We start from the raw sequence: 27,125 nt of genomic DNA on the forward strand, positions 1-27,125 counted from the left end.
ACCAGGTACTTGCTGAGGTCTGTTAAAAGGTTTAATACTCAAAATGACACATTAAATACAGTCACGTAGGCGGCAGCAGTTTGTTAAGCATCAAGCATGTTGTGTGTGAGGTGGGAGAGCATCTGGTACTAGTGTCCAAGAAGGTGCCGGAGTTAAGTCAGGCCCGTGCTATCTCTGCAGCACACATTAGTAATGGGACTGTCATCCTTTTCCCTCCTCCAACAGCCAGCCCTGGGAGACCTGTTCCGAGAACTAGAACCTCGTAAGTCTGCCTGGACTGAGGCCAAAATGAACAGTCTTCCTTTCGGAAGGAGAATGATCTCGTCTGACACCGGAACAGGAGCTGTGGTTAAGGTATTGGAGATGTCAGTGCTGTGCCCTGAACTAGGGGTGAAAGCAGCTTGTCAGAGTTCCTGTGTCCAGGGGAGACGCCTGGAGCTCAGGAAGGTGCCCGACAGCCTGTCCTCCCTCCAGTGGGCACCATGAGCATGGCCCTTGACTACTGTTTGTGCTCTTGATAAAAGGAATCGATGATGTCTTTGTACTTCTCTAGAACTGTGAGCCGTTTCAGTTTCATGGTGGGACCTGAAAGGAAAAATTGGAAGGAACGAGTGAAGCCTAGGTTTGGTGTCTTGAGAAAGTAAGGTGGTTTGAATGAGAGTGGCCTCTGAAGGCTCCTTATGTTTGAGTACTTGGTTTCCGGTTGGTGGAACTGTTTGGGAAGGACTAGGAGATCAGCCTCGGGGGAGGTGTGTCACTGGGGGTGGGCTTGAGGTTTCAAAAGGCTTGTGCTATTTTCAAGTTCTCTCAACTGTTCTTGCAGCCAGGCCTTTGCTCTGCTATTGTGGACTCTGGCCCTCTGGAACTATAAGCCCATTGAATACTTTCTTGTATAAGTTGCCTTGGTCGTGGTGTTTTATCACAGCAGTAGAAAAGTAAAACAGACCTCACATGAGACCTAGAAGACAGGAAGTAAGCCAGAGAAGCAGGGTGTGCTGTGCAGCCAGCCTCTGAGGCAAGAGTCCCTCAGCATCATCCCCTGAGCCTCCCTGTATCAACGTGAACTGAGGTTGGTCTGCAGCCAGTAGGATACAGAGGAGGTGATAGAGACTTGTCTTCCATTACATAATAAAGTAGTGCTCACTTTCTCCTTGACCTGTCTGTCCCCATCATGATCCTCAACTGATTCTCCCTTGAATGAACATACCCTGGCTGTCAGAATACAGGGGGTATGGGTCCAGAAACCTTTTCAGATACCTAAGCTAGAAAATCCTTTCATAAAACTGTGTAGTATTTGCACAAAGCCCATGAAAATCCATATACTTCAAGCCATTTCTAGACTACTGAGCATATCAAATACAGTACAAATGGTATGTAAATAAACTAGTGTTTATATAATGGGAAAAAAATGTCTGGTTAGTCAGGCCTCTATGGCCTGTAATCCAAGCTACCCAGGAGGCTGAGACAGGAGAATCACAAGCCCTTAACAGTGAGTTAAGGGCTGCCAGCCTGGGCAATTCAAAAAGACTTGAGCCTGGGCAGTTTAGAAAGACTTTGTCTCAAACTTTAAAAAGTAAAGGGAACCAGGGAGATAGCTCAGTGGCAGAGCTCTTGCCTGGCATGTTGAAGGTCCTAGAGTCAATCCCAGAACTGGGGGGGCGGGGGGGGGGGGGGGGAATCAGGGAGGGGGTCTACATAGTCACATGAATTATCTGTTCAAAGTTTTTGATCTGATGTTGATTAGATCCATAGATGTGGGACCTGTACATGCAGAGTATCGACTGCAAATGATTGTCACAATCCCACCCTGCCTGTCTCGGGCGCTCTCTCAGATCATTCCTTCTAGGGTAAGCCAGCTGCCATGCTAGGATATGCAAGCAGCTGTGGGGAGGTCTGCAGACCAAGAACTGAAGCCTGTTGCCCCGCTGAGCCAGTTTGAGGGATCAGTTATAATATGAGTGGGTAATAAGTGCCCCCTGGGCTCCTGGTGTCTGCCACCCAGCCCCCTCTGACGAGTGTCATGAAAAATCCCCAGTCTGGCCACTCAGATCAGCCGCTCCTGATTCTTGGCCCACCAAAATGAAGATAATGCTTATTTGTTTATTTATTTGAGACGGGGTCTTGTGTAGTCTAGGTTGGCCCTGGACTCATGGTGTAGCAGAGGCTAGCCTTAAACTCCTGACTGCTATGGGATGGTCTGTATGTCAAGTGTGTTGCTGATTGGTCAATAAATAAAACACTGATTGGCCATTGGCTAGGCAGGAAGTGTAGGTGGGACAAGAAGGAGAATAAAGCTGGGAAGTGGAAGGCTGAGTCAGAGACACTGCCAGCCGCCATGATGAGAAACAGCATGTGAAGATGCCGGTAAGCCACGAGCCATGTGGCAAGGTATAGATTTATGGAAATGGATTAATTTAAGATATAAGAACAGTTAGCAAGAAGCCTGCCACGGCCATACAGTTTGTAACCAATATAAGTCTCTGTGTTTACTTGGTCGGGTCTGAGCGGCTGTGGGACTGGCGGGTGACAGAGATTTGTCCTGACTGTGGGCCAGGCAGGAAAACTCCAGCTACACCTGACCATCTTGCCTTCACCTCCTGAGTGCTTGGGATGACAAGCACATCCTACCACACTAGGCTCCATGTCTCTTGTTGAAGCTCCTCCATGTAGGAGCTGCTGTCTCACAGCAATAGCTTATACGCAAAACCTCCCTGTGTCTCAGGGACAGTTCAGAACGATGGACTTAGCTTTGATGGGTTGGGATGCGGGACGCTCCCAACATCTTAATGTCTAAAATGGCTTCCTCAAATTGGTTTTCTTAGCCTTTGTTTCTCCCATTTAATACAAGGTTGAAAGGGCCCCAGCTTAAAGTACTGGGTGACTTAAAGTTCTTTTTGTACATAACTCAACCCCCAACTAGAAACATCAAGGTCAGGGTCTTTATAAGCTGCCTGGAGAAGACGCCTTCCATTCAGTTAGTGGTCCTTGCATTTAGTTTGAACACACCTGGTTCTATATTCCCAGCATCTCTGATACAGCAGAGCATTGATGCAGACAGGGGGTCTACTCTCAGTGTGTGTGGATCTGAGGGTCTCACCAAGGAGCCGTGTTCAGTGTTCTGTGCCATCAGCACCCCAAGATGCCCAACAGCTAGGAGAGACTCCTCTAGCCAGGTGGGGCTGCACCTCAAGCTCTTCTGGGCTTGGACTATGGTCCAGATAGTTCTATCCTCTTAACAGCCATGTTGTTAATGTCAAAGACTATAGTGGTCTCCCTGCAGTCCCAATGCCAGCAGGCCTATGGTGTGTACCAGATGGGTGCACTATAACTCAACAGAATAGAGTCTCATGGTTAAGGCAAAGCTAAATATTTCATGTTCATATTGGTAAGTTCTGGCACATGTGTAATACAGGCATCCCTGTGTTCACAGGTTTCAGGAGCTCTCTACCCCAATACCAGATTCCAGTGTTCTGGCCTTGTATGTGAAATGGCAGGTATTTGCCAATGACCAACATGTCTTCCTTTATGCTTATAAGTTGTCTCTAGATGGCTTTTGATACCTAAGACACTGTAAATGTTTTGTGAGGAGTTGTACTCTATTATTTAAGAGATTTAAAAAAGCTGTGTATGTTCAGGACAGATACAATTTTTCCTCTTAGTATTTCTAATTCAAGGTGGTTGCATCCAGTGGATTTGGAAGTGACTGTTTTTCAGGCTGAATGCAGTCAGGGGCACCCAGCTCAGATGCTGTCCAAAGCCCTATCTGACACCTTCTGCTATGGCTACTTCCTAATAGGCTCCTCCCTGCCACTGGCCCGGGCTTTGCCCTCCCATACAGCCCCAGGCACGGTGAAAAGAAAAACTTACCCAGTTCTCCCCCTGAAATGGAGAAGTCACGTTTGAGAATGGCCCACTTCTGGATGTGGTAGGGCCGGGCTGCCGCATTCGCATTCACCCTCTGGATCCCTTCCTGGATGGCCTGATACACAGCCTCATCTCTCTGCCCCACAATCTCGGATACAGTGCTGGCCCTGCTGCCCACCCTCTGGCAGAACTCCACAGCTTGCTCAGTCAGGTTGTCTGTTGGCTCAGATGTTTCTGGGTCCAGCGTGCACTGAAAAGGGGAAAGATGAGGACCCATCCCTCTCCGCAGAACCAAGCTCTGGTTTAGGAGGATGTCACAGACAGCAAGGTGGGAATTCCTGCGGACTCCGTTTCAGAGTGATGCTTCTAGGGTGGGTAAGATGCTGTGCTGAGCCCAGAGAAGTGGAAGGACAGTGGGCTGAGGGTTAATCCTCTGTTGGTGATGTCAGCACCTGTTCAACAGGGGCCATACCCCTACCTGGCTGGGATGCTGGGGCCCTGAGCAAATGGAAGGGCATCCAGACCTTTGCAAAGCAGAATGAACTGGAAAGTGGAAAGGATCACCTCGGTATCCCAATGGGGCAAAGGAATTTCCACCCACCCTCACAGTGCACAGCATTGGCTGAGTGATGCTAGGATCAAACTGTAAATGCCAGGCTTGCCTCAGGCTACACCTCAGGCCACCCCCCTGCTGCACCTCCAGAGCCAGAGCCCTCAACATACCTTCAGGGTTAGCAGCATGGACAGGAACTTCCTCTGGTCCCCGATCAGCATGGCACTACTGATGATAGGCAGCTCCGTCTTCACAGCTTCCTCGATGGGCACTGGGGGCACATTCTCCCCACCTGCGGTGATGATTAATTCTGTGGAGGCAAGTCAGGTCCAGGCTGAACCACATTCCTAGGCCACAGCTGGAGGCCTGAGCAGCAGGCACAGTGCTGGAGATGCCCTTGTGAGAGCCAAGGAGCAGGGGCCCTCTGGCAGCTCTTGAGGACAACTGCTTCCTATGGCTCCCATTCCTCAGCCTATTGTCTGAGTCCCTCTCTGCTCAGCCAGCTCATCCCGTGGTACTCACTAGCCTCTTACTCTGCCCCTGCTCAGCCAGCAACATTTCCCCTCCCTCCCTCCTTCTGCCTGCTAACTGCCAGTTAATTATAAGACAGTCATGCCCAGGTGCATGGTTTGGGAGGCACAGGCCAGAGCTTTACACACACAGGTTTATTCAGTGCCCACAGTCAGCTTCTAATGAAGGGCTCTCTCATTACCATTTACAGAGAGGAAACTGAGGCCGGAAGTTTAGTAACTCGTCCACTGCCTCCTGGGGCTGAATAACAAACCTAAGGTTTACACCCAGTTCAGTTCTGAGACCCAGCGCTTAACATCCTCCCTCCCCCCTGCCATGGGGCCCCTCATTGCCCCGAGCCATTCCCTCTGGACAGACCTCCTTTCCACATGGCCAGCTTCTACCTGTTTTCTTCCAGGTGCTGCTCGGCATCCTCCATCAACAAGCTTTCCTCCGCGCCCCCAGCCGTTCTGACGGCTTCCTTCTGGGAGCTGTTCTCATACATCTACCCACCCAGGGCACATGTTTCATTTAGTATTTATGGTGTCTCTGTGGGAAAGGTCAAGGCCACAGCACACCATTCACGGTTACAGTCTTCTGTTCTGAGTGATGATAGATTTCCAGGCTAGATAGCAAGAAACTCAATGGAACCAAACACTGAAAATCTTTCCAGTGAATCCCGTACTGGATGTGAGAGCAGCTGGAAACTCTGCCAGAGGAAGAGCCATCTCCCAGGACAAGATTCTGACATTTTCTTTCCTTATACGCATGCCCATACTTCCTACATTTCCATAAACTGTAGCAGTATGCTGTGGGCAAGGCCAAGAGGAGCTGAGAAGTTCCTCTCTCCCCTTGGTCCAGCCAAAGTGTAACCAAACCCATTGCCTTTTAGAAAAAAAATAAGATAAAATTACATAAAGTAAATGCATTAAATGCACTTTGGTTTGTGAGATTGTCTCCTGTCCTCCTATGTTATCTAATTCAAAAACGGTCACTGGCCACATTCTGTGCACAGGTCCAGCCTGACCTTAGGCACAGAACAAGACAGTGCCTGGCAGTGAGGCGTTCATAGGACGGTGGGTCTGACAGGAACACTGGAGTTACAGGGGACAGGAAGCATGTGGCCCCACAGATGGGAAGCATAGAGAGGTTTGACCGGCAGAGCCCAGAGAAGCGCATAGCCTCTGGGGGCTGAGGTGGGTGAGCCAGGGTGAAGAGGGCTCAGGACCAATCGTCACGAGGGGGAAGTCTTCCCTACAGATGGGAAGCACTGTAGAATATTCCAGTGATTGTGCCAGTGACTGAGAGGCTGGGAGTTCTTGAGGGGAGGAGCTTGCCAGACAAAGATCCACGTGAGTTCAAATGATCAGGGTTTGCTGGAGTAGCAGATGGCAGAGAAAACAAACTCTGGAACCATGGAGAGACAGCTCTGGCCTCACTCATAGCTACCCTCGTGAGCCTCCCTCACTCCTCTGTCACTCCCACCCTCCCCACTCCTTATCTTCAATTAAGGGACTAAAACCCTTTAGAAAACTGACATGGAATGGAATTTCCTAAATCTAATGGAGAGTATCTTCAGCAAGTCTGTAGCAAGCACACTTAGCAACAAACTCCAGAGGAGAGGTCCTGTGATAGGTACGGCAGGTGGAAGTACTAGCTGAGGCAAGCCTGATGACCCAAGTTCGATTCCCCTGAACCCATGAAAAACCAGGCATGGTAGTGTACACTTGTGATCCCAAGTGCTCCCACAGGAAGGTGGGAGGTAGAGATAAGAGAATTACCCAGACGCCCGTGGGTAGCTAGCCTAGAGTACGCAGTGAAGAAAAACAAGAGAGGCCCCTCTTCAATAAGGTAAAACTGACTCCTGAAAGTTGTCCTCAGACGTCACACATGAGCCATGGCATGTGTGTGCCCATGCACATGCAAGCAAAATGTGAAAATTAAAAAATGTTCTTTGCTTTTAAACGTTGACGCTGTTCTGCTGAAACTGGGAACAAAACAGGAATTTCCTCTCTCACACAGTTTCTTCTGTTCTTTATGCAGTCGGTGCTTGGGTCAAACCCAGCCCAACTACTGCCATTTCTGTTCAACACCGTGAAAGAATAGGTTTGCCTAACCTGAGTGAGAATGCATAAATAATAATAGTAATACTAATGACGGTGGATGAATGAAAAGGAAGGAATAAAATTGTTACTATGTATAGATGGCGTGATTTGTCCAAAGGAAATTCAAAAGGACAGACATGCTAGAACTAGCATGGGGTTGGAGAGGCAGCTCGGTGGTAGAGTACTTGCCTGCTGTGGGCAATGTCCTGCTTTCATTCCACAGAACTTCAAAAAAATCAATAGCAGTCATGCATGTGGCACAAAACCTGTGATCCCTGCAGCCAGGAGGCTGAGGCAGAAGGATTGCTATGAGTTCTAGGCCAGCTTGGACTACCTAGCAAAACCCTGTTTAATAAATCAACAAGCAAACAAACACAAGCATCCGAAATAACTGCCCTGAACTTGCTACGGGCCTTTGCAGCGGGGCCTGATGGTGCTTGTCATCTCAGCTACTTGGCAAGCTTAAGGCACAAGGATTAAAAGTTCGAGGGCAGAGCCAGGCAGATCTCTGTGAGTTCGAGGCTAGCCTGGTCTACAGAGCGAGATCCAGGACAGGCACCAAAACTACACAGAGAAACCCTGTCTCAAAAAACCAAAAAAAAAAAAAAAAAAGTTCGAGGGCAGCCTAGGCAATGTAGCATGACCCTGTCCTCAGGCAAAAAAGAAAGAGTCTGAGCAGTAGGTCAATGGTAGACAGCCTGCTCAAGAACCTACATTTAATCCCTAGAATAAGAAAAAGGTCATTTGGCCCAAGACCAATATATTAAAAAACAATTAATTGCATTCTATATCTCAGCAACAAACAAATCAAAACTAAAAAATTTTAAATGCTGTTATTTACAATAAGCATACAAATAAAATTCTCCAAGTGGATATTAGTAAAGGGATGCAAAAACTCTATACTGAACACTAGACTACACCGTTGGGAGAAAAGTCAAAAGATGTTAGCTAACAGAGGGGGAGAGACACACACTCAGGGACCGGCAGAGTCAACTCTGAGAGACGCACAACCTCACAAAAGTAATCTACCAACTCAACGAGATGAAAATCATTTAAGTCACCCTACTGAATACATCTGCACAGTGAGTCTAACATCCAAATGGAAATGCAAATGTCCAAGGTCACTGCGGAGAGGAAGATCATGGCTGTAGAACCCACTGAACCAGACACCAGTCGTGTCCCGTCCCCGTCCCCGCCCCCGCCCCCCAACTCAACGTTGACTCACAGACAGTCACTTGGCAGATGAGAAAGGTGGTACTGAGGGACAATGGGGAAAGGGCATCTTTTGGTGGACAGTACTGGTCTAACTGTATGTTTTTGGGAGAAAAAGGATCTGGATTCTTACCTTTCACCATGCTATCTAAAAGCATGGCTATTTCTCCCAGGGCTGGAATGCAGGTTTCCTCATTTGTCATTACAAAAGTGAACACTAGGTGGTGGAAGTGAGCACAGTTCCCATAGCAGCCACCTGTTGCTCCCAGAGTCAGGGTTTTACCCCTGGGCTCACTGGCCAATACAGCCCTGTCAGTGCGACCTCCTGCACCCCCAAAGGACCAGAGCCTCCTTCAGTTAGAACCTAGGTTGAACTGCACTCCTGCTGAAGCCCACTAGATTTCCTAGTGGCTGTACCCAGCAGGACTGCATAAGAGGTTGATTGGACCAGGGGCCTGGGTACCAGGTGACTGTAACTAGCAAGGGGGAGGTCTTTTGCTCCACCCCTTGGCATTGTTATAAATAGACCTTTGGAATAAAGTTCTGGGTCGGTGGATAAGGATCCAGGCCTACCCGAGTCTATCCTGTATTTTCTCTCTGTTCTTTCTCCTCACTATTTCCCGCTTAGTCTCTTATCCCTCATTCCTCAAGAGTTTCTGGGGTAAATAAGTGTGGGGCCTGGTCTTCCACACACCCCTACCTGTGTGAGTTCCAGGAAGGAACCTAGGTTGAGCTGCACCCCTGCCTGGGTAAGTTCCAGAAAGAGTGTGGGATTGCCACCTGGGGGCTCTGGTACCACACAAACATCTTTCCACAGAGGAGTTCCTATACTTCCCTTTCTCTGCAGAAAACGCCTTTGAAGTTTCATGTTATTTTAAACTTTGTTTCCACTCTGCTCCACTCTCTACCATGTCTGTGTTTCTACATAAAAATGCCTAATATTTATGCCTCAGAGTCTCCTGTAGTCTTGTCTTGTTTTTTCTAGGGAAGTAAATTCCAGGTCTCCCATTCACTATCTAGGTGACCCTGAAGTAGTTACATAACTTCTCTGGACATCCTTATTTATTTGTGAAAGTACTTGCCCCACAGCTGATGCTGATAGAGGCGCAGAACACTCATCGAGGGCTCAAGGCTAAATGACCAGTGTTGGAGTGGACTGCACTTATTGCACCTCCAATCCCCATCTGCCCCAGGGCAGGGGTGCTCACCTTTGAGGCGCCCCGTGATGTAGAGGAAGCCGTCAGCATCCAGACGGCCCATGTCCCCCGTGTGCAGCCAGCCTTCGGAATCAATGGCCTCACATGTTTTGTCCTCCATGTTTAGATAGCCCATGAAGATGGTGCGGCCCCACAGGCAGATCTCACCGATGCCATCGGCGTCCTGATTCACCAGCTTCACCCGGCAGCCAGGTACTACCCTGCCGGAGCTGGTGGTAAAAGAAACAAGGACAGAGAAAGTCCTGGGTCAGCCTCTGCTGGGGTGCTCTGGGATCACCAACCTCTCAGTCTTCACTGGCAGCAAGGGTCCCCTCTCAGGATTGCTTTTTAAGACTTAAAAATAATGTGTGTGTGTGTGTGTGTGTGTGTGTGTGTGTGTGTGTGTGTGTGTGTGTGTGTAGGCCAGAGGTCAATGTTGGGTGTCTTCCCCTATCACAGTTGACTTGATTGATTTTTTTTTGACAGACTCTCTAATTGAAACTGGGACTCACCAAGCTAGCCAGTGAGCTCCAGAGTTCTCGCTGTCTCCATATCCTCAGCACTGGGGTTAGGCATGAGCCGTGACACTCACGACAGGTTCTCACTATGTATTTCTCCCTTACCTGAAACTTATTGTATAGACCAGGCTGGCCTTGAACTCACAGTGGACTACCTGCTTCTGTCTCCCACCTGGCTTTCTACATGGGGGCAGGGGATGTGAACTCGGATTCTCATGCTTGTGTGCCAAATGGTTTACCATTTGAGCCATCTTAAAAGCAGAGGGGTTTTGTATTTTAATTAACACATTAGCGGTATAAGGTAGACCCACTTGAAAGATCTTCATCAAATGAATAAGTGAATGAATGAATGAATGAATGGCCAAAAGGCTAACAGTAGAAACTGGAGCACTATCATACCAGACACAGAGGGAGTGCCAATGCACAGCAGACCACTCTTAAGTCACTCCCCAGAAATGACTGCCCTCCCTGCCTTCCAGAAGCCTGGCCCTGACCCTCAGTCCCACCCCAGTGGGAACCTGTCCATCAGCTCTCCTGGAACACACTCTAGCATTTTCCACCCTACTGCAAGAAATGGAAGAAGAAAGTTTCTTTTTTAAAAAATTTATTTATTTATTTACGTATTTTATGTATATGGGTGTTATGCCTGCATATGCCACTATACACCAGAAGAGAGCATCAGATCCCATGGTATTACAGTTATAGGTGGGTGTGAGCTGTCATGTGGTGCAGGGAATTGAACTCAGGACCTTTGGAAGATCAGCCAGTGCTCTTAACCTCTAAGCCATCTCTCCAGCCCCAGAAGAAAGTTTCTTTACCAGGGACTCCTGGCCTTGGCAGCTAAGGTGTCTTCAGCCACAGGACACATGTCACAGTGGCAAAGACTGCCAGTCTAGATGAAGGAGGGCAAGCCAGGGGCTTGGCCCAAGATGGCACTGTTGACACTTGAGGCCAAGGCTCCAGTGTAGAAAGGAGAGTAAGAGGAACAGTTCCCTAAGGCACCCAAGGGTGTCAGCAAGGACATCTGAGCTCCCGCTGTGTCCCAACTTCAGACCTCACCTGTAAAGCCGGTAGTTGTAGGGGCTGGACATGAAGTGGGGGCCTGTGCTCTCGCTGAGGCCATAGCCTGCGTACAGGCGGATGTTCAGACCCAGAAAAAAGCGCTGTGTCTCTGCAGTCATGGGGGCCGCTCCGTAGAAGTTCTTCTGACACTTGGCAAAGCCCAGAGCCTGACGGACCCTGGCTAATACTAGGTAATCGGCCAGTCTGCTTGTGAAGGGCTTCAGGTCACTGTGGGAGGGTTGAGGGAAAGAAGGGTCCACAGAAAGAAAAGGAAAGACACTCACGTGAGCACACACCAGCGTGGCCCTTGACGTCTGCTTTGATGAATTGTAAATAGTCTGGACACTGGCCTTGTATGCAACGTGAATTTGTGTGAAATTGTAAAGTGCTCCTGCTGCATGCAGACATGTCACGAAGTCAAACAAGCTGCCATCTCTCCAGCCCCTTCTTTTTCATTTTTTTTTTCTTTTGAGACAGTCTCATGAATTTACTCAGGCATTGAACTTACTCTGAGGCAGAGGCATACCTTAACTGCCAATCCTCCAGCCTCAGCCTCCTGAGTGCTGGGGTGACAGACCTGTCCACCTCCCCACAGGCCCAGCTGCATAGTCACCTTTCGTGTGTGTTAATGAAGCCATAGGGAACAGATGTGTCCACATCTCTGCCACAAAGCTGACACTGCTTCCGAAGGCACACTAATAATGGAAGCCCCACCCCCCCACCTCCCACCCCCCCCCACCCCCGCCACACCCCTCCCTCTTGCAGGTCAAAGGACCTGAGCCCAGAGCTTTGGGCTTCCTAGGTCAGCACTCTACACTTAGTTAACACCAGTGTTAACTAAGCTGGAGCCTCAACTTGAAAAGCATTTTTGTATTGAAACAAGGCCAGATGTTTACTATGGGTATCCCCAAAGCACCCTGTGGGAATTTAAAAAGCAGTCACGAGACAGATGTGATGGTCTACACCTATGACCCCAACACTTGGAAGGCCAAGGAAGGAGAATCCTGAACTTTAGGCTAGCCTGGGCTACATGGTAAGACTTTGTCTCAATAAACAAAAAGTAATAATAATAAGCAATCAGAAGGGATTTGGGAGAGATCTGAATAGTCAAACGGGCAGTTGGGAAAACTGGAATGGCTAAGCCTGTATCGCTGAAACCAACTACGGCGGGCAAGAGGCTGGCAAGAGCTACCTATCCCTAGGAGCTTCAGAAAGAAGCCCTCACAGCCAAAGCCCCCCGTCAGGTCTGCGATGGTATCAGAGTGCAAGTCGAGATGCAGACAGACTATATATAGTACGTTTCCCCAAACTGAAGTCCCCTGGAACCAGGACAACCTCTTAGATGCTTGCTTGTTATTGTGTGTGAGCCATCCCTGTACCTCCCCAGGCCTCCCACCTCTAACTTACCCGCTAGGGCAGGTGAGGTTCTGCTCCAGCGTCACTGACATAGCCCACAGCAGCATCTTGCGCCGGATGAAGCCAGACTGAGCCGCCACCTCCTGGATCCGTTCCATGATCTTCTCCCATACACGGGGCACCCCCATGTGGGATGTGGGCTCCACTTCCCGCAGTGTGTTCACCAGGCTCCCCTGCTCAAGGCCAGAGAGAAGCAGAGGTGGTACCGGGCCTGCAGACACAAGTCTCACAGGATAAATGCTATCCACAGGCGCCCCGTGGATGTGCACATACTTGTACCCAGTTTGTGTACATGCCAGTGGCTGTGGTTCATGGTATCTCCATGTCTGCTAACAGAACTTTGGTGTCCTTTGCCAACCACTGTATCCAGATGCTTGGGCAGCGCCTTGATCCCTCAGATCTTTCTGCATCTGTCTAACTCAAACATGATAACCTCCTTTTGCCCCATAGAGTGGTATATGCTTGTAATCCCAGCACTTAGGAGGCTGAAGCAGGAGGCCACAAGGAATCATACTACTAACTATTCATCTAAAAAGCAAAAACCCACAATACACAATTCCACGTATAAATAAACATATATAGTTTTAATGAACTTTTCTCATTTGGACTGACAGTGCTCCCTCTAAGAGCTAAAGCCCACACAACAAAAATCCAAATACCAGACATGAGAAGCTGTCTTTCCAGTTCTTGGCCTGGGCTAAGAGACTCCCCAAATACAGTCTATTGTTGCCCTTGGCTGCCCACTCAGAGATGGAAAGTAAATCCTTATCGCTGAAGACACCACATACTTCAGCAACAGGGCTCAGAAAGCCCTGAGTTAGAACTGACCTGAATGTCCCCTCCCTGAGGACTAGCTTTCATGGTATCAGAAGGTACCACGCAAGCTTCCAAAGGAGATAAGAGACCAACAGTCCTATCTGCTATGGGATGCCTTTCTGTACGCTGTGAATATGTGTGACTCCCACTGGCTAATAAATAAAGCTGCATTGGCCTATGGTAGAGCAGGATGGAGCGAGGCAGGAAAATCCAAGAGAGATAGTGAGAGGAGAGAGGAGAGTGTGGAGAGACAACAAACCACTGTCCAAGGAGCAACACATAACGGGACGCCAGTAAAGCCACGGAACACGTGGTGATACATAGATTAGTAGTTATGCGTTGAGATAAGTTATAAGAGCTAGCTAGCAAGAAGCCTGAGCCATAGGTCATGTATTTTGCAATTAATATTAAGCCTCCGAATGATTATTTTATAGGCGGCTAAGGGACTGTGGGGCTGGGCGGGACCGGAGAAACTTAGGGCTACACCTACCCAATGACAATACCTATGAAACACATCAGCAAACAGCATGGCCTCATAACCCTAAGAGTGAGTAGCGGCATGCATACTTTGATAGTAACCAACAGTTCTCTAATTGTACTTAAGACCCACTCCACAAGAGAGATGCCATGCCTGGTATCCCAGTTAACTGAAACCTAGTTACGTCATGCTTATTGGAGGAGATTCTGCAAGGCCTAATTGACTAAACCAGCATAATCCCTAACAACAATCTGTAAATATTCATCCTTATACCCACAGAGAAGTATTGTTAAATATAAGGAGAGAAGTATTGTCTTCACTCCTTATCAAGGAGGCATCTCTTTGCAATAGACAGAACCACAACAGAAGATCACGACTAACCAAAATGCTGAATTATGGAGCCCAGTCCCAACAGATCCATCTACAAAGCATTTTCACAGCCAAGGCTCAGGAAATATTGCAGAAGGGGGCGGAGGGGATGGCAGGAGCCAGAAGGTCAGAGTTTTCTGTGAGACTGTGTCCTCCAGATGTGTCAAAAGCTACACCCATAGAGTCTCACCAACACGACCAACACGTGGGACCTGTGAGCTGAACAAGAACACCCACAGATTTACCAAAGTGGACAGGGAAAAGCCCACAAGGACACAACCCTACACAAAGAACTGTAGGCAACCGAGGAAAGCTGGAGGGGGGAGAAGCAGTCTTCCCCAGGGAAGAGCACACCAATTGTTGCCAGGACCAAATGGTCAGCCCTGAAGACACACATGCAAGTAACATTATATGGACTGAGCAGGTTATATGTAGGAATACGTTTATGTGTGTGCAGTAACAATGAGTGAAAAAATCATGAATGTGAAAGAGAGCAGGAGGGGTATATAGAGGAATTTGGAGGGAGGAAAAGGAAGGGAGAAATGTTACAATTATATTATAATCTCAAAATTAAAAAATAAGCCAGGTTTAATGACTCATGCCTTTAATCCCAGATCTTAGGAGGCAGAGGCAGGCAGATCTCTGTGAATACGAGGCCAGCCTGGTCTACGTAGTTAGCCCTTATTGCTCTTGCAAAGGGCCAGGTTCAATTCTCAGCAGCCACATGATGCCTCACAAGCATCCAGAACTCCAGGTCTAGAGGATCCAATGCCCTGTTCTGTCTTCTGACCTCTGAGGGTACCAGGGACATACAGGCAAAGCATTCACACACATAAAATAAAATAAATATTTTAAAAAATACATCAATTGTAGGTTAAAGTTCCTTATCTGTCGGGTTGAATTTAACATTATCAAAACTAATTTCACTTGCTTTATTACAGAGAGGGGGAGAGCCTATCTCAAAAAAATAAGGTAGATGTGGTAGGAGAGATGGCTCAGCAGTTAAGAGTGCTTGCTGCTCTTCCAGAGGACCAGAGTTCAGTTCCCAGCACCCACACCAGCAGCTCACAACTGCTTGAAACTCAAGCTCCAGGGGAGCTTATGCCTTCTTTTGGTCTCCATGTATGTGACACACATACATAAATTAAACCATTTAAAAATACCTTAATTTTTTTAATTTTAAAGATGGAGAATTATAGAAGAAACCAGCCCATGTTGACAAGCCTTGGTGAGCACAGGAGCTCATATGACATACATACACAGGTGAGCACGGGAGCTCATATGACACACACACACAGGTGAGCACAGGAGCATGTATGACATGCATACACAGGTGAGCACAGGAACATGTATGACATACATACATACACAGGAGAGCACAGGAGCTCATATGACACACATACACAGATGAGCACAGGAGCTCATATGACACACATACACAGGGGAGCACAGGAGCATGTATGACATACATACACAGGTGAGCACAGGAGCTCATATGACATACATACACAGGTGATCACAGGAGCTCATATGACATACACACACACAGGTGATCACAGGAGCTCATATGACACACATACACAGGTGAGCACAGGAGCTCATATGACACACACACAGGTGAGCACAGGAGCTCATATGACATACACACACAGGTGAGTACAGGAGCATGTATGACATACATACACAGGTGAGCACAGGAGCTCATATGACATACACACACACAGGTGAGCACAGGAGCTCATATGACATACACACACACAGGTGATCACAGGAGCTCATATGACACACATACACAGGTGAGTACAGGAGCATGTATGACACACATACACAGGTGAGCACAGGAGCTCATATGATATACACACACAGGGGAGCACAGGAGCTCATATGACACACATACACAGGTGAGCACAGGAGCATGTATGACACACATACACAGGTGAGCACAGGAGCTCATATGATATACACACACAGGGGAGCACAGGAGCTCATATGACACACATACACAGGTGAGTACAGGAGCATGTATGACACACATACACAGGTGAGCACAGGAGCTCATATGATATACACACACAGGGGAGCACAGGAGCTCATATGACACACATACACAGGTGAGTACAGGAGCATGTATGACACACATACACAGGTGAGCATAGGAGCTCATATGATATACACACACAGGGGAGCACAGGAGCTCATATGACACACATACACAGGTGAGCACAGGAGCATGTATGACACACATACACAGGTGAGCACAGGAACTCATATGACACACATACACAGGTGAGTACAGGAGCATGTATGACATACATACACAGGTGAGCACAGGAGCTCATATGACATACATACACAGGTGAGCACAGGAGCTCATATGACACACATACACAGGTGAGCACAGGAGCATGTATGACATGCACACACAGGTGATCACAGGAGCTCATATGACACACATACACAGATGAGCACAGGAGCATGTATGACACACACACACAGGTGAGCACAGGAGCATGTATGACATGCACACACAGGTGAGCACAGGAGCATGTATGACATACACACACAGGTGAGCACAGGAGCATGTATGACATACACACACAGGTGAGCACAGGAGCTCATATGACACACATACACAGGTGAGTACAGGAGCATGTATGTCATACATACACACAGGTGAGAACAGGAGCACGTATGACACACACACACCACCACTACCAACAACAACAACAGCCAAACAAGGACCTGCTGCCTCCTTCCCCCAGCAGGGTTTGTTTTAGGACTAAATATGTGACGCTGCCCAAGCTACCAAGACACCAGGTCAGGGAGCTGGCTAGGGCGTCTCTGGGAACTCTTCTTAGTGGTTAAAGTAAAGATAAAGGTATATGTTATAAGACTGAGGTGCAGGAAGCTGTGGCCATCCTCTAATCATCTTGTGGTCACACTCTGGGGAAACTGTGGCTTGATGGTATTGAAACCAAAGGGGGCAGTTTATAGGACTTAACAATGTCATCAGCTTCCCTATTTGTTTGGTCATTTGAGTCAGCTGCTGAAAGAATTCTGAGTGCTATGTGCACCGAGAACCAGCCACCTATGGATGCACACAGGGGAGATAGATTCGAGCACAGAGCTGGGTGTGCCCTGGCTCACACACAGCACACACACGAGGCCAGAAGTCAGGAAGAGAGACTGACCTTTAGGGCATCAGGCTCTGCAAAGCAGACCTGGGCCCCCCACTGGATGCCGGTCCACAGGTCGTAGATCTGGGCAGCAATGTGACTGAGGGGCAAGTAGCTGACCACCACCTCCTGCTGGACTTCTGCTGGCTGGATGTCCCCAGCCTGACTGCCGTACCGAGCTGTCCACGTGATCTGAGGGGAAGGAAGCCATGGGGGCTTGGGCTACCTCTGTAGATTCCCAGAGCACGTAGGTGCTCTCTCAGGCTTTTCTACAGGTTCTGGAGACCTCTAGGGACAGCCCCCAACATGCTCTCTTCCCTTTCTCCTCTGCAGGGCTCTGTCTACACCACAAATGGGTGGGCATTCCTACTCATCTAGCTCCTTAAGCTGAGCTGTCAAAGAGGCTTCCCCAGAGGCTGTTGAGGCAGGACCATGACCCAGCGTCACCCCCATCCCACCCACCCATCTGGGCATCTGTCCTACATTGTCTTGACTCAGCATCACGCCCTTGGGGTTTCCAGTGGTGCCTGACGTGTAGACCAGCACGCAGCACTGGTTGGGCTGCTGGGTATCAATGATGGCATCTAGAGCCTCTTCGGGCACTTCTTGTCCCAGTTCTATGAGTTCTTCCATCTGTGGCAACAGAGGGCAGAGGCGTTGGTCTGGGTCAGCTGTGTGGGCCGAGACAGGCCTGCCCATCCCCCAGGGCCTGTCTATTCATACCGTGTACACATTGGCCATCTTCTTTGGTGGTGGTTCTTGGTATATCACCACTGCCTTTAGATGTGGCAAGTCTTTCCAGATCTGCATGGACAAGAAAACAAATTGGGTTTCAGCAAGAAAATGGTCACATCTCAGAAAGAGCATCATCTGCATGTGTTGGTCTGTGGCAAAAGTCTCCTATTTCTGATCCTTGGTTCCGATGGGACTTCTCTGTCCATAGCTCCCCATTACGGGAACTTCGGTGCAGGGACAGTGGGGACCGAGGGCCTGATTGAACAAGTCACACAACAGAATGTTAGGTTAGTGCAGATGACAGAGACAGAGGCACAAAGGGAGCACCGTCCTCAACAATGCTAAGTGTCTCTCTCCTAGGTTACTAAGTGAGAAAGATGTATGTCTGCAGCCTGACATCTTCCCCGAGGAAGGAATGCAGTGTGGACACATGAATAGCGTACATACATACAAGCAAGAGGCATTTGTTTCTGTTTGCCACAAGGGACCCGGAAAGGTTAAAACTAATTACCCTGACCCTCTACAGGCAAAGAGAGGGAACAAGTGGGAGAAGGAGGGGGCAGGGAGAGAAGTTCCTCAGTATAACATATCATTTTGACTTTGGGATCATGTAAATATTATAATTATTTGACAAATACATTCATGTGTAAAAGAGAAAGGATGATTCTCCAGTACTTGAGAGCAACCTGAAAGACCTGAATCCAAGAGCCAAGTGTGGCAGCATGTGCCTGGAATCTCAGCCCTGGGGAGGCTGAGGCAGGAGGATCACAAGCCTCAAGCAAATACAAATGAAAACCACACTTCAAGATGGTGAAACACACACAAACATAAACACACACACATAAACAACACAGACATAATTGCATCAGAGGTTTTTTGTTTTAATTCTTGTTTGTGTGTTTTGTTTTTTCCCTAAGATAAGGTCTCACTATGTAGTTCTGGCTGTCCTGGAACTGGCTCTATGGACCAGGCTGGCCTCACACTCACAGAGCTCTGCCTGCCTCTGCCTCCCGAGTGCTGGGATTGAAGTGTGTGGTGCTGGCCTCATCAGGGATTTCATACCTGCATTTTGATTCTTCACTCTTAGGGGAGAGTTGAAGGAAATTCCGAACTTCATCGAGCAGTCCTTTTACTTAACCTGTGTGTGTTCATGCGCACGCACACTTTGCCGTGCCCAGCGTTTGTAAGGTCTGGGGGCACTCAAGTCCCCATGATTGTACAGCAAGCTCCTCACTGGCTGAGTCACTTCCCTCGCTCTCTCCCACTTTATTTTGCCTTTAAATGGTTTTTATTTATTATTATTGTGTGTATATGATGGCTATAATCTCATACACATGTCATGGCACACGTGTGTGAAGGTCAGAGAACCTTGTAGAATTGGCTCCACATTTATGTGAGTTCTAGGGATTGAACTCAGGTCATCAGACTTATGCATCTAGCCAGCCCAATCTCCCGTGTGTGTGTGTGTGTGTGTGTGTGTGTGTGTGTGTGTGTGTGTGTGTGTGTGTTGCTTTTTGAGGCAGGGCCTCATGTAATTCAGGCTGGCTTCAAACTTGTAGCCTAGGCTGACCTTGAACTTCTAAACCTTCTCCTTCCACTTCCTAAGTGTCAGGCTTACATGTGTGTGCCACCATGTCTGGCTTCACCAGTCTTATTTTGGCAATAAATCTATACTGTTATTTTGAAATTATTTGATATGTATTATAGGATTAGATCAATGTTATTAGCTGCTACAGTTTTCAAGGCTAGATAAGAGAAATTCAAGAATAAAATCAAAGTTAAATCCCCATCATGTAGGGTTTGATTCAGAGCTATCACTGTGAATTATGACTGAACTGGACACAGACAGACACACACACACACACACACACACACACACACACACACACACACACACTCCTGAGAGAAATGAGTGAGGTGAGTTTCTACAGACTCAGTGTTCTGTCTGAAGATGTGAGAGGAGAAAAAGAGCAGAGGGTGAAAAGTAAGGGAGAAAGGGAGGGGTGAGGAGGGTGAGAATAAGGGGGGGTGAGAGGGTGAGATGGAGGGAGAGCAGGAGGAGGGAGAAGGAGAGGGAGGAAGGGGGAGGCATGTAGGATGTAGTGCTTATTGGACTGAGGTGAGAGAGCCGGGTCAGGAAGGCAAGGTAGCTCAGATGCGTGGGCCAGAGAACTACGGAAGGGTGAGCCCCAGACAGTCTCCTCGGGCCGGGGACTCACTGGCCGAACATCCAGGCTGACAGACATCTATCTCATTGGTGAAAGCTCTTGAAAGGAGACAGAGCAATGGCTGAGCTGGAGGAAACAGGCCTCACACAGGTGTCCTGGAGGCCATGAAACAGAGACCCAGAAAAGTCATGTCTTAAAGGGGTTGAATTTGAACTTGCCCTCAAAAGAAGTTTAGAGCAGAAAAAAATTAGTTGTGGCATAATATAAAGAAATTCAATATATGTATAATTGAAATCCCTAAGCATGCCTTAAAAATTAAGTTGGAGAATTGTCTAAATTAGATTAAGACTATAAATCCACCAAACCTAGAATCTCAGTGAATAAACACACACACACACACACACACACACACACACACACACACAAATAAATGAATGAATTGACTAAAAAGAAAAAATTCTCCAAGATACAGCTGAGTGAAGTCCTAAAATCAGCAATACAGAAAGCATCTTGAGTCAGGCATGATAATGCAGTGCCTGGACAGGATAGGCAGAAGGATTAGGTGTTCAAGGCTAGCCTCAAAAGAGCAAACAAAACAAGTCTTAAAAGCAGCCAGAGAATCCAGGGTGGTGCACATCTTAACCCCAGTACTCAGAAGGCAGAGGCAGGTGGATCTACATGAGTTCAAGGCCAGCCTGGTCTACAAAGTGAGTTCCAGGACAGCCAGGACTACGCAGAGAAATTCTGTCTTGAGAAACAAACAAACAAACAAACAAACAAACAAAGGCAGCCAGAGAAATAAATATATTGTAATGCAGAACAAAGAGAGATCACAGACTTCTACCAGGAACCACACACAAAGAAAACATTGATGAATCTTTAATGAGAAAGGAAGGGTCAACCAAGAATTCAAAATCAGACGAAATTAATCTTTCAACAAATGAAGTCAAAAGTAACATTTTTTTTTCAGGAAAAGAGGAGCTGAAAGAATGTGTTGCTATAGAAACCTAAGGAATGAATGTTGAGGAATGAGCCAGCAAGATGACTTCAAGGGTATACCCCTGCCCTGAAGCTGACAATTGGAGTTTAATTCCCAGGACCTCCTTGGTGGGAGGAGGGAACCAACTCCTGAAAGTTGTCCTTTGACTTTCCTCTGATAGGTTTCAAACCTGGGACAAATGGCTGAAGTGTCCACTAATGTATCAAAGCCGACTCCTCCCTGTGTTCCCAGTCCCCACCTGTTACAGGGTCCTCCAGGCTGGCACCCCACACCCTACCCTAAACTTCTCCAGCCCAGGGACTGGGCTACCCTTCCCTGTACAACCCAACCATTTTGGTTATCTGCTCTTTTTTGTCTACTCTCCTTTGGGCCTCCTGGCTGCTGGACCTGGTTCCCCTCTCTCCCCTTCTCCCCGCTCCCCTCCTCACATGGCTCAGGGTCATGTCCACTCAGGACTCTCCCAGATGTCCCTGACTCTGGCTATGCTCTCCCACATGTCTATAATAAACTTTCTCCTCCATCATAACTAGGAGCAGCCATGTCCTTTCCTTTTACATCTTTTTTTCATTCACTCAGTATGCATGTGCCACCCCCTCCCCCACACGTATATGTTCAGCATGAATGCAAAGCCCTCACTATTTTCCTCTGAAGTTAGTTGGTTTACTTCTGTGAAACTCACTGTGAGGTTTGTAGGTCTGCCTGTGTGCTGCTGTGGGCTCCCATCACACGTGAAGCAGTATGCTGTCTGAAGGTGCACTGTGATATGTTCAAGTTGCATGTTATAAGGTCTAGAGCAAACCCTGAGCAAAATGGCGGTCAAGAGAGAATGGAGTGCCAAACACAACACAGCCCCATGTAGAAGTCAGACAGGAGCAAAGAACAAGTAGCCACACGGTTGATTAGTGACAATTCTGTTGTCAGATGGGATAAAAAGGTAAGACCCCAATACACGCTGGGTGCGAAAGACTCATTGAAATTTAAAGACACAAAGTTCTATTTATTTGTTTCTGTCTGTCTGTATGTGCATGGTTGTGTATGCGTGTGGAGGTCAGAGGATGATGGCTCCCTCCTTTCACCACATGGATTCTGGAGATCAAATTTAGGTCACCAGGCTTGGCAGCGAGCATCTACCTGCTGAACCATGTTAGCAGCTGTTTTTCCCTTTATCTTTTTCTTTGAGACAGGGTCTCATGTACCCCAGGCTGGCCTCTAACTTTCTGTGTAACGAGAGAATGGTTTTGAGCTTCTGATCTGCCAGCCTCCACCTTCTGGGTGCTGAGACTACAGTGACATACCCACACGTCCAGTGACATACGCTAGGGTATGTGGCGCTGGGAATGGGACCAAGGCTTCGTGCAAGCATTCTATTAATTGAGCACCCCCAGCCCTCGTTACCTGAGATTATTTAAGAAAGACTTCACAGCTGATAGAGATGCATAGGGAAGTACTTGGGGAATGAAATAACATGATGTCAGAATGTTTGCCCTTTAATTTAGCCAAAAGACAAAGAAGTGTGTGAGAGCACACTGGTAAGTATGCAACCTGATGACGCAGGGACTTGTCTCTGCTTTTATTTGTTTGAGAATTTTGACAATACAAATTCTGTTTCAAGCCTAAGTAAGGCGTGAGGAAACAGGAACTAAAGCAGTTCAGCTGAGACCCTTTCCGGTGAGGACTCAGAGGCTTTCAGTCTGAGGATTCATGGAAACAGGACTGGCTGAGGAGTTGGCGAGGTGAGGTGGTAGCTGTGGCTTGTTCTGCTTCTCTGATCTTTCAGCTTTTACCCTGATATCTGGCTCTGTTTATTATTATTTATTATTATTATTATTATTATTATTATTATTATTATTATTATTATTATAAGACCATCTAAGATTCAAGCAACATCTGATGCCAAACTTGTGGGCATGAATTCACAAAAAAAGCCATCTTCCTGGGACCTTGCAGGCCCCGGCTCAGGCCTGAGCTGCATGTGGCCAGGGTCTCCACCCCATGTGGGCTGGAGTCCCTAACCCACTGGCTAAGTTTCTGTTGCAGCCTCTCTGCAGCAAACCCCCCAGGCTCAAGCTCCAAACACCCCAGAATTGGCTGCCTTTGCATGTTCCCTGGTGCAGACAGCTGGCTTTTTGGCTTCTTTCCTCTCCTGGTGGGTCCTGGCTTTCCTTGGACCCCTTCCTCGGGCTGCTACCACACCATGATCTGAATCGTCATTATCAACAGATTTGGTGAGTCAATTAAGATTTCTTAAAAGGAGAAATTAGTTAAAAGAAAGTTTTTTCCCCCACATTAAAAAACGGGAAACATTTTTACAATGGAGAGTGTTTGGTCTCTGTTTGATAATACAATTGACATTCTGAAAATGGAACAATTAAATGTGAGGATAATTAATGTTGATGAGATAGATGTAATGTCAATTATAAATATTGTTTCATCATTAAAAAAGTTGGTTAATATGAGTGCCAAGACAAAAGTTTTAGAAAAACTTGTTAAAAAAGATCATAGAGATGTTCAGACTCAGAAGAATTTAAAGGTGAACCTTTCTCAGCATTGCATTATAAGGTTACAGAGAAACAGCCCAAGGCTTTCAAATAGCCAACCATAATCTATCGTGTCACCTTACAGGAACTGCCAAATGCTCAAGGCTGTGTACAAGCTGACTGGAATCCTGTGCAAATGTTAGATTTGAGGAGACTCAAAAGAAGTTATAGTGTCATATGGTATGCGTTCCCCATTTGTGAAGCAGATGTTAAACTCATGGTCAATTTGTAATAGAATTATCCCTCAAGACTGGAGAGATTTGGTTACAGCTGTCTTAGGGGCAGGTCCACAGTTACAATGAAGGACCTGGTGGAAGAATGAGGCCAAGACCACTGAACAAGAAAGTAGGGCTAGAGGAATAGAAATCTCCCAAATTCAGCTTCTTGGAGAGGGAGATTATGCTAATGTAGAAAGGCAATCTCTATATGATGACCACACCCTGGCTTTATGCTGAATGGCAGCCTTGAATGCTTGGAACAGAATTGAAGAAGTAGGAAAGAAAATTGAGTCATTTACGAAAGTTATACAGGGTCCAAAAGAAGCCTTCACGGATTTCTTACAAAGGCTGTCTTCAACAGTAAATAGAATGATACCAAATTCAGAAGCTAGAAAGATAATAATTGAATCTCTGGCTTTTGAAAATGCTAATGCACAATGAAAAAGGGTAATTAGGCCATTAAAGGCAAGATCAGCACCCTTGGAGGAATGGATTCAACCATGATGATACTTGGATAGGAGAGGTGATTTCCAGAGGTTTGAAGAAAAATAGTAATATCAGATGTTTCAAATGTGGTAAACAAGGTCATCTAAAAAGGGACTGTAAGAAGGGTGTTCCTAGAAACAATGTTTTTTCAAGGAACAATCCTAACAGAATGCCCCTCCCTTCTGGATTATGCAGAAGGTGTGGCAAAGGCAAACAGTGGACTAATGAATGTAGATCAACAAGGGACAGACAAGGCAATCCTTTGCCTTTGCCATGAGGAAATGCCCTGAGGAACCTCTTGCAGGCCCCCATGTCAAATTCTGTTCAGTCCTTTCCTGTCATCGGGGAAGAAACTCTTTTCCATAGCAATTAAAGAACCTAATGCCTATTGTAAAAAACCATACTACTAGATAGAACCGCTATAGAAGAGAACAAAAAATTCAGAAAAAAAAATAAATCAAAAATGATAAATATTAGATTTGGAAACTCCCTAAAGTTAGGGTTGGGGAAGGTTTTTGTCTTCCAGAAAAATAAAAACAACCAACTTAAAAATTTAAAGACCTTTGAACAGATAAGCATCCAAAGAATAAGAGAGAACTATCTGGAAAAAATTACCAAGAAAAGGAAAGTCTGACACAATGTGATCTTTGAAATCTCCAAAAAGATGATGGGGCCCCACAATGATGATTCCATCAGGATTATCCATTGTGATAGTATCACTAAGTTGACAAACACCACCCAAAGATCAGCTTTGGACAATTTCGAGATGGCTAGCTGAAATGATCTGGCCTCACAGACTACTCGAGCAAGGACTTGAGACAAGCCCTGCACTTTCCCATTATGCAGAGACTGGACAAATGATACAGCTAACTCTCCCAGGACTTGACAATTAACCTAAAATTTTTCTTTTTGGGGTTCCCTAAAGATGCCTTTGCCCCCAAACAGCAGGAAATAATTTTAAGAACATGATGCCCATATTCCCAAGGTGGGGTGGGTGGTTTTTGGTCTTTCAGTGAATTATGGATGTTTGTCTTTGTTTAGGGGTTGGTTAAAAATTGTTGCCAGGCATGGTGGCGCACGCCTTTAATCCCAGCACTCGGGAGGCAGAGCCAGGCGGATCTCTGTGAGTTCGAGGCCAGCCTGGGCTACCAAGTAAGTTCCAGGAAAGGCGCAAAGCTACACAGAGAAACCCTGTCTCGAAAAACCAAAAAAAAAAAATTGTTATTGGTCATAGTCAATCTCTTTCTAAAAGAAGGAAGGGAGATATGATACAGAAATGATAGGATAAAAGGTTAGATTATTGAATCTACTCTGAAAAGAAAAAAGAGAGGCTATAGATATGATAAGATAAAAAGGTAGATTATTGAATCTACTTTTAGAAAGCAACTACTAGTTTTAAATATTTTACATTGGATTGGATTTTTGTATATTGTATACAAATTACATATATTGATACAAATTCAAGATTGATTTTGTTAGAAAATACATATATTTCTAATCTTGTTCAAGGTATTGTACTTATACAGTTCAATTAAAAATGTAATACAAATTACTAGTCCTTGAAAGTTTTTATTACCAACTAATTAGGATATAAAGAAATGCAAGTTAGTATTTAGTCACCTATTACAAATGAACTTGTAGTCATATTAGGTATGTTTTCAAGGTCAAACAGAGATATATTTTAGATATACAGATCATCTTCAAACACTTCAGAGACCTACAGAATATGGCATTTAAGATATTTTAATAACATAGATTCTTGGGGTTTTTTTTATGACAATGAGACATGTCTGCTTCTGGCAACACCAAAATACTTCAGAGAAGATTATGGACATTGAAGAAACTCCTCACGGAGTTTATTTTCTTTGTGGCCCTTGCCTCAACTGCTGACACTATGCTGTCCAAAATGGATAAGCAGGACACATAAAAAAAGGACTGCTAAACCTTGCCTAGACAAGGTAGGAAGGTCCTTTAGAAAATCCTGCTTCACAGATGAATCTGTCAGATATGCTAAGCCTGTAGGCTGAAGATGGATGCTCCAATGTCGCAGAGAAACCTTGGGTAACTGTTCAGGCAGTCAGCTGTTTCTGTCATTTCTCACATTTTTGGAAGTCACTTGTTTGCACTTCCTGCTTACTTAGGTAATATTATTTCCTTCTTGGGTCTCTGAGGGAATTGAAGATTAGATAGTTATAGTTGTAGTTTTCCTTGTTAACAAATTCAGAAAAGAAATTCACTGAATAGGTATAAAATGTGTAAGTTTGAAAGACATCAAAAGATAGTTTTCGGTTGGTAGTACAAGTTAGGATAGAAAGTGAATTAGGTACAACATTTTGGACTCACCAAAATAGGATAAATAATGGAGTATTTTCTCTGAATTTGTCAAATGTTAATGGACTGGATATTATTAATGTAATTCTTGACTGTATATATTGTATATACTTATTGTATATAGTTTTTCTTATATTAGTTATAACCTTTTATTATTTTAGACAAAAAAGGGAAATGTGGTGATATACTGTGTACCCCAAAAGCTTGCCTGAGAATCAGGGGACAGAGCCAGCCACTATATTAGACATAGAGGCCAGACAATGGTGGCCACACTCTTACTCCTATCACTCTGTCTGGATCTCTGTGAGTTCAAGGCCATACTGGAAACAGAGCCAGGCAGTGGTGGCACACACCTTTAATCCCAGGAAGTGATGG

At 46.3% G+C, this 27,125-nt stretch overlaps 1 protein-coding gene across 2 annotated transcripts in view; it reads right to left on the reverse strand.

The window, feature by feature from the left end:
- Positions 1 to 13: 13 nt before the first annotated feature.
- Positions 14 to 27,125, reverse strand: part of Acsbg1 (acyl-CoA synthetase bubblegum family member 1) — a 63,004-nt gene continuing 35,892 nt past the window's right edge. The window contains exons 6-14 of one of the 2 annotated variants that reach the window (XM_052760656.1): positions 17,999 to 18,079; positions 17,759 to 17,908; positions 17,291 to 17,467; positions 12,428 to 12,609; positions 11,018 to 11,248; positions 9,453 to 9,670; positions 4,588 to 4,709; positions 3,868 to 4,114; positions 14 to 585 (exon numbers count right to left, since the gene is read on the reverse strand). In XM_052760656.1, coding sequence (XP_052616616.1) covers positions 500 to 585; positions 3,868 to 4,114; positions 4,588 to 4,709; positions 9,453 to 9,670; positions 11,018 to 11,248; positions 12,428 to 12,609; positions 17,291 to 17,467; positions 17,759 to 17,908; positions 17,999 to 18,079 — 1,494 coding nt within the window. In that variant the 3' untranslated portion in view covers positions 14 to 499. Of the gene's footprint in view, positions 586 to 3,867; positions 4,115 to 4,587; positions 4,728 to 9,452; positions 9,671 to 11,017; positions 11,249 to 12,427; positions 12,610 to 17,290; positions 17,468 to 17,758; positions 17,909 to 17,998; positions 18,080 to 27,125 lie in introns of both variants that reach the window. The other variant, XM_052760645.1, reaches the window with a different exon arrangement.

The sequence above is a fragment of the Peromyscus californicus genome, unplaced genomic scaffold, assembly GCF_007827085.1.
Source record: "Peromyscus californicus insignis strain IS unplaced genomic scaffold, ASM782708v3 Scaffold_11__1_contigs__length_118956290, whole genome shotgun sequence".
NCBI classification, from domain to species: domain Eukaryota; kingdom Metazoa; phylum Chordata; class Mammalia; order Rodentia; family Cricetidae; genus Peromyscus; species Peromyscus californicus.